The 15684-nt window shown below is 41.0% G+C and overlaps 1 protein-coding gene across 1 annotated transcript; it reads right to left on the bottom strand.

Annotated features, from left to right (window-relative positions):
- Positions 1 to 216: 216 nt before the first annotated feature.
- On the bottom strand, positions 217 to 12669 carry LOC115122840 (probable E3 ubiquitin-protein ligase HERC6). Its single transcript, XM_065003888.1, has 23 exons — positions 12441 to 12669; positions 11724 to 11880; positions 11493 to 11575; positions 10867 to 11094; positions 10594 to 10685; positions 8028 to 8155; positions 7750 to 7907; positions 7543 to 7592; positions 7330 to 7421; positions 6822 to 6881; positions 5114 to 5210; positions 4828 to 5011; positions 4492 to 4643; positions 4233 to 4334; positions 3962 to 4060; positions 3437 to 3616; positions 3197 to 3337; positions 2613 to 2779; positions 2442 to 2511; positions 2285 to 2355; positions 1750 to 1933; positions 1364 to 1466; positions 217 to 991 (listed from the first exon to the last, which is right to left on the bottom strand). Exons 1-23 carry the CDS (start codon positions 12652 to 12654, stop codon positions 780 to 782), a joined length of 3024 nt encoding a protein of 1007 aa, XP_064859960.1. The 5' UTR covers positions 12655 to 12669; the 3' UTR covers positions 217 to 779.
- Between the last annotated feature and the right edge of the window lie 3015 nt (positions 12670 to 15684).

Below are 15684 nucleotides of genomic sequence, written 5' to 3'. Positions count from 1 at the left end.
CAATTTGAGAACATTAATTTAAATAGAACCCTGAGGAAACCTGTAGGAAACGTTATGGGAAGGTTGTATGCAAAATAACCATAGGACAACCACGCTCTCACCAAGCTCTAAGAAACATATGGTTCTCAGAACGTTATGTACGTTGTTGGAGAAACCACACCACTGCTCTGCATCGAAGTGCTGACAGCAGTTCCCATTGATAAAAGAAAACTGAGGTGAACTAATCATCTCTATTTATTAGATACAGACAGAATTATTCCGTCAATAAAACACAAGATACAGACTTATATGTCAAAAGATGATGCAGACGTGTCCAGAAAAAAAGGATGTTCACATGTAGAATTACATCAAATGCCACACTATATCAATAAAGAAAACATGCATAAATAAATAGGCTCTTGAATGTATATTACTGAATGTATATTACTGAATGTATATTACTGAATGTATATTACTGAATGTATATTACTGAATGTATATTACTCAATAAGAATGTTATTTTTAAAAATCACACCCAGAATTAGTAGACATTAAGTCAAGGGATGTTTTTTCTATAATAGGGTAGGCCTACATATCCTAGATTTGCAATTTTCACACTTTCAATAGAAAAACCCAAGGTAAAAGGCTAAATGTAAAAGTTTGAGAAAAAAAATGGGCAAATCTGAACCAAGAAAGAGGCTGTAACCAAAATCCTATGCTGAACTGAAGTGATATATTGACATGTAAGAAACACATTGAATGAAATGATGAACACAGCAGTAGCCTATATATAGTGTCCATTACTCCTTCCAGAAGCCTCTGTTGTGGGCCACTGCCTCTTTGAGCCTGGCCAGCAGCATCTCCTTGGAGGGGTAGATGGGCAGCAGCAGTAGGAAGTGGCAGGTAAGGGATTCTGGGAAATGTAGTTCAGTAGACTTCTGCAGGATCGCTACCTTCATCTGAATCTTGTCCATGCCCAGGATGGGAGCGCGATCACAGCCCGTCAGGAACACTGAGAAGGAGGGGAGAGAGAGTGAAAGGTAGACAGAATGGGAAGAAATATAGTGGATGTCGTTGTGTGGTAGGTAGCCTAGTGATTAAGAGCATTGGGCCAGCAACCAAAAGGTCCCTGGTTAAAAAACCTTGAGCAGAGAAGGTGAAAATATGTGCTTTTGAGCAAGGCACTTAACCCTAATTGCTCCAGTAAGTTACTCTGGGTAAGTGTCTGCTAATTACTCAAATGTGTTCAGACAAAAATGATGTGTAAATGCTATTGTAGAACAGGAAGTTCAAATATGCAGACAAAACCCTGAACCAGCATTATGAAAGACTGTATGGTTCCTCCAGTTTTACTCAACCGAGAGCAATTTAGTGCCATACTTACGGAGGAAAGATTTCTTTTGGTCATCTGTCAGTTCCTCAAAAGCCTCCCAGAATGTGATGATGTTGGGATGTCTGGCATGGTACTCTCCATCATACACAGTGTTCTGGATATACAAACCAAACAAATGGCAGCAATAATTAAACAATATTAAACTTGCACGCCATTTAAACGATTCACCACTCAAAGTCACACAGTATGTCACAAAGCACCATGTATAGCACATTATCTCCTAGTCCCAGTCCTAACTTGAGATACGCACCCATAACTTGACATCAAAGCAAATCCCCCATTGATATAAATGCATCAACATTGATTGATTTATGCCCTAATTTCTCAAGTCAGCACCCAGCCCCACACTGAGTAATGAATGATGGTTGTATATAGACCTGTTTGAGCGTGTCCCAGTCGTAGTCCTCTTTCCCCACCATGACTCCCCTGAGCTCCTCAGGCTGGAACAACTCCACCACGTCCCTGTCACACACCTTGAAGAAGCCTCTCCTGAACTCTTCAAACACCTTCTCCGCTGATTGGTTGAAGGCAAGGTTCACATAGGCATCAACAAACTGCTTCCTGTAAATATAATTAATGGTATTTTTACATTTTTTTTAAACTCAGAAAGCATGATTGTTGTAACTTCTAAAATGTCAACCTTGTATTATGCATTACATACAATAGAACGTAATGTGAGCCAGTTTGCTACAGCAGGAAAATAATCCTGCAGCAACAGAAATGTGAATTATTATGTGGATTATAATTCATGGACATTTTTGTAGGGGTTGATACATTTTTTTGTAAGGGAAAATCAAGTCTGAAGCCTTTTTAAACCTCAAATATATACCACACTTTTTTTTAAATGTTCTGCAACAGGTGGATCAAATTAAGATCTTACATCTGTAGGAGTAAAAGTTGCTGTAGCCTTACTTGTTAAAACTTGTGACTGGTTTTCCTGTTTCTTTGGGATCCAGCTCCACCTTCTGGTCATCCCAGATCACCTGATGAAAATAAACAGTTTTACCACTATTCACATACTGTATCTAGGGATATTTCATTGCTCAATCAGTTTCAATATTATACATACGGTGAAGGTCATGCCCAGGTTTTCTTCAACATCATCATCAGTGTAGTCCTCCAAGAGGTACCGCAAACTCCTTCAATTACAATGAAAATAAATTAATGTTGAAACATTTTAATCCATTTCTAAGGGACACTAATTCAATGCTAAAATGTACATTTTAAAATACAAACGTACCCTCCCACAACAGGGTCAAACTCTCTCAGGTCCTCCAGTGAGGGCTTGACCCCCACCATCTTCTTGAACAGGGCCAGAGGGAAGGGCAGGTGTACAATGTTGTGGTTGTACAGGGCCATGCCACACAAGACACCAAACAGGAAGTAGCTCTTCTCCTCCACTCTGGGCTGGTAGTAAGGGTAGGTGGCACATGAGCCAAGGCAGAGATCAAGAACAGGCACCATCCAAAGCTGTGATTACTTTTTCAACTAACTTCTATCTCCTTTTTTGTATATTTATTTTGTCTGTATACTGCAATTCAATATTTTTGCTGCGAATGTGTACAAGACACAGCCTAAGTAATAATAAAACCTTGGTACATCAGGAGGAGAGCAGGGAGTGATGGTGATTATACTTGTAAATAATTCTATATTGACTGATACAGTGTAGATAGTGGCACTGTTGTAGTGGTTGAATCTCTTTCTGTTGCTATTAACTGACTAAATGTATTTAGATTGTTTTACCTCAACTATTTTAATTTGCTTGAGAGTGCAGTGATGTATTATACAGTGATGACATCGTAATTCCCTAATTCTAGTTCTTACCTTGGCAGGGAACCAGACCAGTGTCTTGGTGTCGTTGTACATGAACATCTCAGACTCTGGTGCCAACAGCTCTTCAAACACATGGAGGAAAAAGTCCCTTATGTTGACGAGCGACAGCTTCATGTCCTCCATAAACTGCACCTGAGTGATAAAGCATCAGAGGAACGTTGAGGTTGAGTTCTGACATTGTCTTGTAGTCTTACGAAAAGCTTTTCTTAATTCAGGTTGTCATAATTTTACCACAAGTTCTCTCTGGAAGTAGTCATGATCTGCAGCACCCAGTTGTCTGAAGGTGTCTTCGATGAGTGACGGGCGCCTTAAGGTCAACTGGAAGACTGGAGCAGGGGGAGATTCTGGGTTGTCTGGGAACGTTCCAGAAGGATACATCACTGTTTGCAGGTGGGTGAGACGGTGAACCACCTGCAATATATAAATATACACTCGTTAAAAAAAAATGTATGTCACTTGCACAAGTACAGTGAAATAACTTTCCGGCTTGCATTTTCCCAACAATGCAGTATTCAATATCAGTAGTACTATATATATACATATATATATATTTTTACTGTTAAGTAGAACATAAACACAAGAAATAGAACACGAGAACACGAGAAAGTAAGTAAGCTATATACAGGGTCAGCTCCAGGGTCTATTTATAGTGATATACAGACTGGTCTTTGGAAACCACTGGGTAGGCTGTGGTATACTTGAAAACAAAGATTCAATAAAAGGATTTAAAACAGCCAGTGGAATAACACAGTATACCTTAGTAAAAAGTGCATTGCTGTTGAAAATGTCCATCTTGCAGATCAGACTCAACACAAATGGGTAACGGCAAAAGATGACTGGTGTCACCTCTGTGTCCTAGAAGTGACACAAAAGAAAAATGAAAGTGCATCTCAATAGTCTACATGGGTTCCATCTCTGTCTCATTCCATCAATCTGCACTGAAAGAACTGGAGAAGTGAAACCAGATTCCACCACATTATCATTCTAACATTTGAGTAATTTACAGATGATTTGGTTATTTTATTACCTCCCTTGTTGACCAAAAGCGCCAAAGATTCACATTGTTGATCTCTTCCACATAAAAGGTACTGGCAGGAACTTCCTGGGTTCTTCCGGCCCTTTTGTTTGCCTTTGTCATAAGATAATGTCAGCATCAAAATAGGTTTGCACATCTGCCTTGCAGTTCACAATATGAAGTATGTTAGGGCATGATCAACAATACTGACAGACGGCAACTACAGAAAATGGTCAGGAGGATTATAAAAATGATTGACACAAACACTGACTCTGTGGAGGTACTTGAGGGCTTCCAGCAGGAATTTGACTCCAGGGTTGTGGGTAGCCAGAAGACCGTTCCTCAGCATGAATGACAGGGCATTCTTCCACATCAGAATGTGCTTAGTCATGATGTTTGTCTCCATTGAGGACCACCACTCTTCTATAAGATGGTACAAGAATAGAAGTCCCAAATATGTAAATTATATTGCCTGAGCAAAAAACATATTATCTTATAATATATGGTCATGTGTCAGTGTCAGCTATGCTTCTATTATAATACAATTCTGTAAAATTATACTGATGCTAAATTCACTGATAAAGTGACAAGGTCAGAGGTTATATACTTAATGTTTTTATGGCCGTGTCATTCAGATGTTCAACGATAACTATAGATAAAGCCAAGACCATCTTCATGACGCTGAGGTCCTCATGGAGAAGAGAAATTGTGGGTAGTAGCATAAAGATCTCTGGTGACTTGATGACAGCTGCTGAACTGCAAATATTGTCCACCAGTGGCTCAATATTTATCTATATAGAAAATTAACAGAGAAATTAGGAGAGTAACATTTAGTTCTGTTCTAAATATATATTCATTTAACATATGGGTTTAAAGAGTAAGTTGATCTTAACTGATTTCCTAATCCAAGGTATGTTCAGTAGCTGGTCGAAAACCTGGCTAGCAGCTTCTAGGTCCACTGTCAAAGCTCCGGCTGCTTGTGGAATCTCACTGGTCATAAGAAACAGAGGGCATAGCATTAGCAAGAACACAATAGTTCTAACTGTACACATCATGGGATGGAACCAAAATAATTTTCCAATAGTTTCGCTCTGAACAGAACCATTATTTTTTTTGTTCCATTCCTGTTCTGACCAGCAAATGATGCAATGATGTTGCAAATGATGCAAATGATGTTCTGAACCGGTTCGAACCCCCAAAAAGTAACGGTTTATATCGTTCCTTTCTTTTTTTATACTTTGTTTTTATTGTAGGAACACAAAGAAAGTACAGATAAAGTAAAATAAAAGATCAACAAAAAAGATCTGTCAGTTACAGTGCACGTCATACCTTCATCATTATATCATCATATTAGTTACATTGACATCTTTGAATTAGACCTTTGAATTAGATTTGCAGCATACTGCAGTTATACTGCATTCTAATTGTAGTTATACTACAGTGTTATACTGCACTCTGACTGCAATCTTTTTTCATAAGAGATAGGCTCTTTGTAGCGTGTTTTCCCCATGCTTTTAAAATTAACGGTTCTGTTCTGAAACAGTATAGATCACCTTTGTTCTCAGTTCTAGTTCTGTTCCTCGAAACAAAAAAATTATGTTCCCTAAACCAGTTCCAACCCCTGGTTAGGGCTGTAACAGTACACCGTTTCATACTGAACCGTTCGGTACGGGACCTCGGTTCAGTCCGCACTGTGAACCCGAATTATAACATTAAAGAAATAACACTAGGCCTATAGGCTATGTAGCGTTGCATGCCATTTACCTCGCCCCTACAAAAAAATATTGCAGTCAGAGTGAAGTATAACTGCAGTATGCTGCAAATACTGCATCCAAAATAACACCGCTATGACAAGCTAGACGTTAGTCTACTAGCTAAATGGCTGGCTATCTTAGCCAGCTAGCTTCTCACTGTTTGATGCAGTCAAGACAGATACTACGTAATTATAGTGGATGATAAATAACCTAGCTATGACAAGCTAGAAGCTAGTCTACTAGCGCAAGTTGACTCGGTTGGTTGCTGCCTCTCCCTGCCTCCTCCTTTCTCTCGTTTCACTTACTCGCAGAACACACACCACAAGGCCCTTCCTCCGTCTGCTCTCCCTCATAAGGCCACTCCGTCGCCTACCCTCCCTCGCACTGTATCAGCTCTAGTTAATAAAATAGCTTACAAATGGACTTTTCTGCTGCTTCCCTCACTCTGGTCCGACAACGTCTATATGGAACTAGTTGTCCTTTGGTCCGTTTGGAACAGGTCTCTATATTGAAAAATGTATTTATGCATATTTCTCCAGGTGGGAAAGCTCCAGGTCCATATCGGAACGGGTCCAACTTTTTAGACCTCTACTTGAGACCCAACATAACCAGCTCTGTCAGAACAGAATGAAACTGGACTTGGGCAACAAATAGAATGATTTTTAATTTAGTGTATTTAGCAAAAATAAACCCCAAAAATATTTTACGCTGTACCTTAACCGAAACTGACCCCAAAACCACAATGCATACCGAACTGTGGGTTTGAGGAACCATTACACCCATACCCCTGGTACACATACAGTTTTCATTTCAAACTATCCAAACCTTCCATTTTAAAATAGCTTACCTGGCTTTGGTGAAACTGGCCACCAGACTTGAACTTGTTGAGAACATCAAGGATATTTCTCTGTTGGAACAAATGTGGACATATTTGATGTTTCAGTACAATTATACCAAAATAAATACAACTGAAGGGTGCAGTGACATACGCCATGGGTTGGACATAATACTTTTTTTAACGATAATTGATGAGAAGAGTTATCAACTGGAAATCAGCCAATCCTCCGTCATTCACACAATTATAAAAAATTGAAAGAGCATGGGCGACGGAGAGATACAAAATGGTGCAGTTTGATAAGGGCACTGGAGATAGGGGTGGGGGCTAGCGGGTCTGGGCAGGTGTAATGTAGTGAGGTTTGTATGATGTAATCGTTAGCATGAATATGTTTTGTACAGATTCTAAAATATAAAATAAAATCGTATATTTTTTTTTATTACTAAAGTACAACCAAACAATAAATGTTTGTTTATTTCATTTTGAGTTAGCTAGAAAATAAATAAAAACTAACAAATACCTTTGCGCCTCTGAATTTCCTTGCTCCATCGACAGCCATTTTTGCAGCTTGGCTTTATCTAACCTCCCGATTGGCTGTTCTCTTTCAGAACTCTACAAAGGCAAATAAAGCAATATAATAAATGTGAATATCTCAAACATGAATTAGCTGCTTGAGACACTTAGAACGTTTCAGTCTCCCTTTTACTGAGGTATAAAACGTCAGAAACATTACCTCAGCAGTGTAAATGAAGTTTGAATTCCATCCCACTGATATCTTCATGTCTGGTAAAAAAAACAAAATGTACAGAAGAGGTTGTAGGGACATAGAATCTTGTACACACAAACACTACATAGTCAGTATGTAACTGCATAATAGCATTGAATAGAATCAAATACAAAATAGAATAGAAGAGAATAGAATACACATTGTATCTGGTACCGTTGTGTATGACTGTTGCTGCCCCACCAGAATCCCTTTTCAGCAGCACTGAGGTGGGTTGCAAGCTGCCCCCTGTGTTGCCAGTCCCTAGCTGACCTTTGACCCCACTGCCAAAGGCCCAGAGTTGACCTGAGGACCCCAGCACCAGGGTGTGATGGCTGGCAGAGTTACAGTAAGACAAAAACACAGTCAGACTGAGAATGTTCAAGATTGTTTTCCTATCTGTTTATTATATGTGTATATATGTGTATAAGTAGCATTATGCTGTTGGTCATTACCTGCCACATGCTATCTGTGAGGCCAGTCCATCCATACCCTCTACCAGTTTGGGTAGGAGTTCGTTAGCTGATGCGTTGTGCCCAAGCTGGCCTCGGCTTCCCTCTCCAAAGGTGAACACCTGTCCACCCTAAAGACCACAAAGAACCAGAACCAGTTGTTGACATGTCAAGGCTGTTGTTCCTGGTCTAGTCAGGTCAGGGCCCTAATCACTTCTTAAAGAGACAGTATAATAGTATTGAAGGGTCGACCTTTACTCTGGTAGCCCTGAGGCTTGATCTGTAATAACAGCCATAATCAGGACATATTCTGTATAACCTGTGACTTTCTATTCTGTAATAAACTGTAACTTCTCATTTAGTATGAGACTGTATTCATGCACTCAGATAACAACTTGTATGGTTCATTGTGTATCCAGACACTTGATCATTTGTTTTTCACCTCTGTTCAAGGTCATTTTATATAACTGGCTTTATTTACCAATATGTGATGAATTGTATCTTCGAGAGGCTGCTGACTTTGTGTGCAGAACTATCTCCCAGTGGGCCCACTGTTTAGGACATTAAATACTTTTTATGAACTAATTAACTGCCGTAGTATTTGTCTCCTTTCACACCAACATCTCCCTTGGGGCCTTCAGTAGAAATACAGTAATAGTATGATACCTTGGTGAGAACAGCAGTGTCCCTCTCCACAGTAATAGTATGATACCTTGGTGAGAACAGCAGTGTCCCTCTCCACAGTAATAGTATGATACCTTGGTGAGAACAGCAGTGTCCCTCTCCACAGTAATAGTATGATACCTTGGTGAGAACAACAGAATGTGCCTCTCCACAGTAATAGTATGATACCTTGGTGAGAACAGCAGAATGTGCCTCTCCACAGTAATAGCATGATACCTTGGTGAGAACAACAGTGCCCCTCTCCACAGTAATAGTATGATACCTTGGTGAGAACAGCAGAATGTGCCTCTCCACAGTAATAGTGTGATACCTTGGTGAGAACAGCAGTGTCCCTCTCCACAGTAATAGTATGATACCTTGGTGAGAACAGCAGTGTCCCTCTCCACAGTAATAGTTTGATACCTTGGTGAGAACAGCAGTGTCCCTCTCCACAGTAATAGTATGATACCTTGGTGAGAACAGCAGTGGTCCCCGTCTCCACAGTAATAGTATGATACCTTGGTGAGAACAGCAGAATGTGCCTCTCCACAGTAATAGTGGATGATACCTTGGTGAGAACAGCAGTGTCCCTCTCCACAGTAATAGTATGATACCTTGGATGAGAACAGCAGTCCGATCCTCGTTTGCTAAGTCAAACGACACCGTCCTCTCCAGTAATAGTATGATACCTTGGTGAGAACAACCTGCAGTGTCCCTCTCCACAGTAATAGTATGATACCTTCCCTGACCGTGAGAACAGCAGTGTCCCTCTCAACACAGTAATAGTATGATACCTTGGAATGAGAACAGCAGAATGTGCCTCTCCACAGTAATAGTATTATACCTTGGTGAGAACAGCAGATGTCCCTCTCCACAGTAATAGTATGATACCTTGGTGAGAACAGCAGTGTCCCACTCCACAGAAATAGTATGATACCTTGGTGAGAACAACAGAATGTCTTCCTCTCCACAGTAATAGCATGATACCTTGGTGAGAACAGCAGAATGTGCCTCTCCACAGTAATAGTGTGATACCTTGGTGAGAACAACAGTGTTCCCTCTCCACAGTAATAGTATGATACCTTGGTGAGAACAGCAGAATGTGCCTCTCCACAGTAATAGTCATGATACCTTGGTGAGAACAGCAGTGTCCCTCTCTCCACAGTAATAGTATGATACCTTGGTGAGAACAGCAGGGGAACGGCACCTCAGTACCTCCAGGCTTCAATGTGCCTCTCCACAGTAATAGTTTGATACCTTGGTGAGAACAACAGTGTCCCTCTCCACAGTAATAGGATGATACCTTGGTGAGAACAATCAGTGTCCCTCTCCACAGTAATAGTATGATACCTTGGTGAGAACAGTAAGTCAGAATGTGCCTTAAATGTAATGTAAATGTAACAGCAGTGTCCCTCTCCACAGTAATAGTATGATACCTTGGTGAGAACAGCAGAATGTGCCTCTCCACAGTAATAGTATGATACCTTGGTGAGAACAACAGAATGTGCCTCTCCACAGTAATAGCATGATACCTTGGTGAGAACAGCAGAATGTGCCTCTCCACAGTAATAGCATGATACCTTGGTGAGAACAACAGTGTCCCTCTCCACAGTAATAGTATGATACCTTGGTGAGAACAGCAGTGTCCCTCTCCACAGTAATAGTATGATACCTTGGTGAGAACAGCAGAATGTGCCTCTCCACAGTAATAGTATGATACCTTGGTGAGAACAACAGTGTCCCTCTCCACAGTAATAGTATGATACCTTGGTGAGAACAGCAGTGTTCCTCTCCACAGTAATAGTATGATACCTTGGTGAGAACAACAGTGTCCCTCTCCACAGTAATAGTATGATACCTTGGTGAGAACAGCAGAATGTGCCTCTCCACAGTAATAGTATGATACCTTGGTGAGAACAGCAGAATGTGCCTCTCCACAGCTGATGAAGGAAACCCCCAAGACTCTGAGAGCAGGCACAGAACAGATGTTGAACCGGCCTGGCAGGGGGAACAAGCATCATACAAGCATCATGCAATATTCCCACTTATTATAAGACATCTGTAAAACAACTTAGTGGTTATAACAAAGGAATCCAAGTTCAAATGAGAAAATGCTGGTGGATAAGCCTGATTAGCTTTTTATACAAGTAGCGTACGAAGAGAGAGAGTGTCGTAGTACCTTTCTCATCCACACGGTTGAGTCCCAGCTGCCCAGCCCTGTTCGCCCCACAGCAGTAGACCAGGCCTGGGAGGGTGAGGGCCAGAGTGTGGGTTCCTCCAGCTGCTACCTGGGTCACTGGGACCCCTGTGAGGGGGCGCACCAGAGCAGGTATAGGCTGCAGAGGGACTCCCTTCCCCAGGCCCAGCTGTCCATGGCTGTTCAGACCCCATGAGAACACTTGTCCTCCTGTAGAAGACAAAGAAATGACATATTACATTACAATTACATCACAACAATTCCAGAGTTATATTCTTTCCTAATAAATATCATCTCACTGTCCTTTTGATGTTCACTCTTAGAAAAAATAGTTCCAAAATAGTTATTTGGCTGTCCTCATAGGATAACCCTTTTAGGTTCCAGGTAGAACCCTTTTGGTTTTCATGTAGAAGCCTCTGAAAAAAGGGTTCTACATGGAACCAAAAGGGTTCTCCAACGGGTTCTCGTATGGGAACTGCTGAATAACCCTTTTAGGTTTAAGACAACACCTTTTTTTCTAAGTGTAGTCTAACTGATGCATGTGGTTGTCATAGTTTAGATGGAATGCAGTCTGTGTGAGAGACATCAGTAGGTACAGTATGTTATACCTTTAGTCAGGGCCAAAGAATGGGAATTTCCACAAGCAACCTGTATCACTGTTATCGGCAAGGGCGAAGGTATTTGAACTGGTCTGTGAAAAAAAAAGGAGACATCTCGTACATATTGTCTTTGTTAGTGATCAGTGGAATCCAAGAGGGCTCTCATTACTTGACAATGTAAATCATGGATGATATTTAACTATCAATATCTATTTCATGTTTAAGTTGAGGTTTCCTTGCCTTGGCCTGGGGGCTTTGGAGACAGTAGTAAGGGCGATGCCCAGCTGTCCCTCACCCCCTGCCCCCCAGGAGTACACCTGTCCTGACGCGCACACAGCAACAGAGTGGTCCTGACCACAAGCCACAGAGACCACTGCCCCCAGACCCTCCACTGGGGCTGAAACGGGTAGAACACAGGCACACACACAGGTCTACATCTGTTGTATTCGGTGCATGTGACAAATACAATTTGATTTGATTAGACAACGTTTTATTTGGAAGTCCTGTCTTGTCCTGGAAAGGGTTAAATGCTAGAACATTGATAAGATGTCATTTAATGCATGAAGGAGTTCATCGTCAATTTATCTGAGTCATCTTGAGGATGACGTCAAGTTCGATCCTAGTGTGTATTTTATAGGAACATTTATTTTGGGAGAAACGAAACTGGAACCAAACCATGAGCGCCTATTGTGCAGTAGTTTTATTGAGGGGTGTCAGTTTCTAAAAGTTGTCGTTAAACGCAGCAGAAAGGAAACATTATATAATCTGACATTATGAACAATATCACTAAAATATTTGGGGGTAGTGATGAAAAATAATAAACGCATTCAGAGTCAAACAAACGTACTTTTCCAGTAGCACTTTTTTCAAATTAGCCTACATAAGAATTTGATTATAATCTGCATTTATTCTGCAAATTCTGGCTACATATTCCGATAGCATTCATTGATATTTTACCTGGTAGTTTTGAATTTATGTTCCTCTGTCTGCCAAGTTGTCCCTTGCGCCCACATGATAGGATCCTGCCATCTACCGTGAGAAATAAAGTGTGTTGCTCCCCGCAAGCAATTTCTGTGACTTTATCAGAGAATATATTCCCTGCTATCGGAACAGACACATTCTCAAAGTTTAGACCTAACTGTCCACTCGAACCATCTCCCCAGCAGAACATGATGATGTGAAGGTGAAGGTGATGCCTAACGTTACATTACTAATGACGCAGTCCAACCTGCGCGCGCGCTATGTGCTTGTGGTTAACATTAGTCATCGGCGATCATATCAGCTAGATTGTTTTATGTACAAAATGTTTTGGACCCCACCTGTTTTGAGGCTCACCTGTTTAGCTTAAAGCATGTTTTAATACATATATATATATATATATATTCTTTGCATGTTATTATGGCATCAGTATGTGTCACATATCAGTTTGCAAACGATGTAAAAAATAAAAAAAAAATAAAAGATTTAAAATGTTAAAAAATGTGTAAAGCCGCATACAAACATGGTCTCTTTTTTGCTTCCTTGAGTGAGGCAGCTCCAAAATGCTTTCTGTGGTGGTGGGGCAGCCAGCGGAAAATATGGAGCTGAGGGGTTGGTAATGTTCTCTAGTTGCGCTGTGATTGGCTCAGTGTTCTGTCACTCATGGGGTCACTACATCACGTAGAGCTCGAAAATTCAAGCCCCTTAGGTGCTGCCATAGACTTACATTAGAAGTGCCCATCCAAGAAGGCTCAGGTCATTGGCCACAGATAAAATTACTTCAAATCACGTTATATCTACCGTAACTATGACTGGACTGATGTCAACATCACACTTTCAAAATCTTAGCTAGCAAGCTAGACAAGCAGTCATCATCATGAATCAAGTCGACAATCAACTCGCAAATCCTTTTCAATCCTTGTCATATGAAGAGAAATTATAGATAAAACGTTCCAGTGCTCATCGCACATTGGACATAAACATTACACAACAAGTTGGGAATCGCAAATTCAACAATGAGTGCTGAGGCACGACTGCAGCCTCAGGTTCGGTCCCAGGCTGTCACAGCCGGCCGTGACTGGGAGACCCATGGGACGGCACACAATTGGCCCAGTGTCGTCTGGGATAAGAGAGTGCTTGGTTGACCGGTATTTCCTTGTCTCATCGTGCTCTAGCAACTTCTTGTGGCAGGTCGGGCGCCTGCAAGCTGAGTCAGTCATCAGTACGACTGTGTTTCCTCCGACACATTGGTGCGGCTGGCTTCTGGGTTAAGCGAGCAGTGTGTCAAGAACCAGTGCGGCTTGGCTCGCAGAGTCCCTAGGGGAGTTGCAGCGATGAGACAAGATCGTAACGTCTGGTCCATGGCATTGCATGTGAACCTTTTTTAAAATTGTATTTCATATAATTTCGTGATATCCAATTGGTAAAGCTTGAAGACGTTGGCCATGCTGTCAATCCAGCATGACTTCTGCCACATTCAAAATAACTGGAAACCCGGAACTGGGAAATCTCAGACTTCAGTGAGTTCAAGACAGCTGGGAACTCTGAAAAAAGCTATGACTGAGAAAATACGGAAAATAATTTTGAAAGGTCATCCATCTCGGAATTCCAAGTTGGGAACTCTGGCCTCTTTCTAGAGCTCACAAGAAGGACAGCCGTGCCACCTTCCTGTTCAAGTGAGCACAGCACAGCAAGGTGAATCCAAAAATGTCTTGTATGTTGCTGCATAAATTATGTAATATGCCAGGGAGATATGTATACTGTAGCTAAGAAAGTAATACTAAGTGTATGTTGTGTAGTAAGATGTTAGTAGCCCATGTGCCTCAACCTAATAATGTGGTCCCTTTCCCCCCTCAGAACTTAGCCTACTCTTCTGACTTGATGGTGCACATGTAGCCTATAGCCTGTTTAAGAGAAATGTAATCATCAAATATTGTAAGAGCTTTCATTGTCTGCTTATATGCCCCCTTTATATATCCTACGGTTCTGACTTGGTGTACAGGGAGAATACTGTAAGAATGGCCCATGTTTTGAATTATGTCACTGTACATTTCAAAGTGCTGAACAAATAGTTATTTTGACTACGTCCATCCTAGCTCGGATTGCCTCTTATCCGCTTGTCGTTCCCTTATGCCATAGTTTGTACATCTCAATTGTCAGTAGAAACCACATTTGTTTAAGCAAGTCAGTCATATCAGCTATGTTTTTGTAAAAGGCAGTAAATGAGGCTGAATGAACTGTTTCGCTGCCAGACAGGGCTCAGCTGATAGCCAGGTGTAGATGTGGTAAGGGTTAACTGCCAGCCCCATTCCGCAAACCTGAAACCCTCTTCCCCAAAGCTAAAGACCCGATTTGTGTGTTTTTTTTGTCTTACAGTAACATTATAATCCTACTATGGTATTAAGGGCCATTGCCAGGGTCTGAGTTTTAGTGAGGTCTGAAGTTGAAGCTCATTTACTGCATTTCTATACGATTCAAAAACAATCACATTGGTTGCTGTAGCTTAATAAATCTCAGTCGATCTACAAAACACATAGCCTATTAGCTATACAATTAGCCACTACACATTAACTCACAATAACTCAGCACTGGGATTAAAAACTATAATTGCATATGTACAGAGAGATCTGTAAGTCTAGCTGTTAAGAGCATTAAGCCGGTACCAGAAAGGTTGCTGGTTTGAATCCCTGAGCCGGCTAGGTGAAAAATCGGTCAATGTGCCATTAAACAAGTTATTTAATCCTAAACGCTAATCTGTAAAGTGTAACTGAGATGTAACTGACATGTAACAAGAGGAAAACTGCCAATGTACAACCAAGTTTCAAAAATGCATGTTATGTATTCTAACAACAAGTCTTTTTAACCTTTATTTAACTAGGCAAGTCAGTTAAGAACAAATTCTTATTTTCAATAACAGCCTAGGAACAGTGGGTTAACTAACTGCTGTCACGGTTTTCTAATGGTGAAGGAGAGTCGGACCAAAATGCAGCGTGTATATTACGATCCATGTTTTAATAAACAAACGTAACACGAATCTAAATACAATATCTACAAAAAACAATAAACGTAATGAAAACCGAAACAGCCTAAACTGGTGCAAACGAACACAGAATCAAGACAATCACCCACAATACAACCAAAGAATATGGCTGCCTAAATATGGTTCCCAATCAGAGACAACGATAACCACCTGCCTCTGATTGAGAACCACTCCAGACAGCCA

The sequence above is a fragment of the Oncorhynchus nerka genome, linkage group LG18, assembly GCF_034236695.1.
Source record: "Oncorhynchus nerka isolate Pitt River linkage group LG18, Oner_Uvic_2.0, whole genome shotgun sequence".
Lineage (NCBI taxonomy): Eukaryota > Metazoa > Chordata > Actinopteri > Salmoniformes > Salmonidae > Oncorhynchus > Oncorhynchus nerka.
Note: the sequence above shows the minus strand (reverse complement) of the source record. Positions and strands in the feature narration are given on the sequence as shown.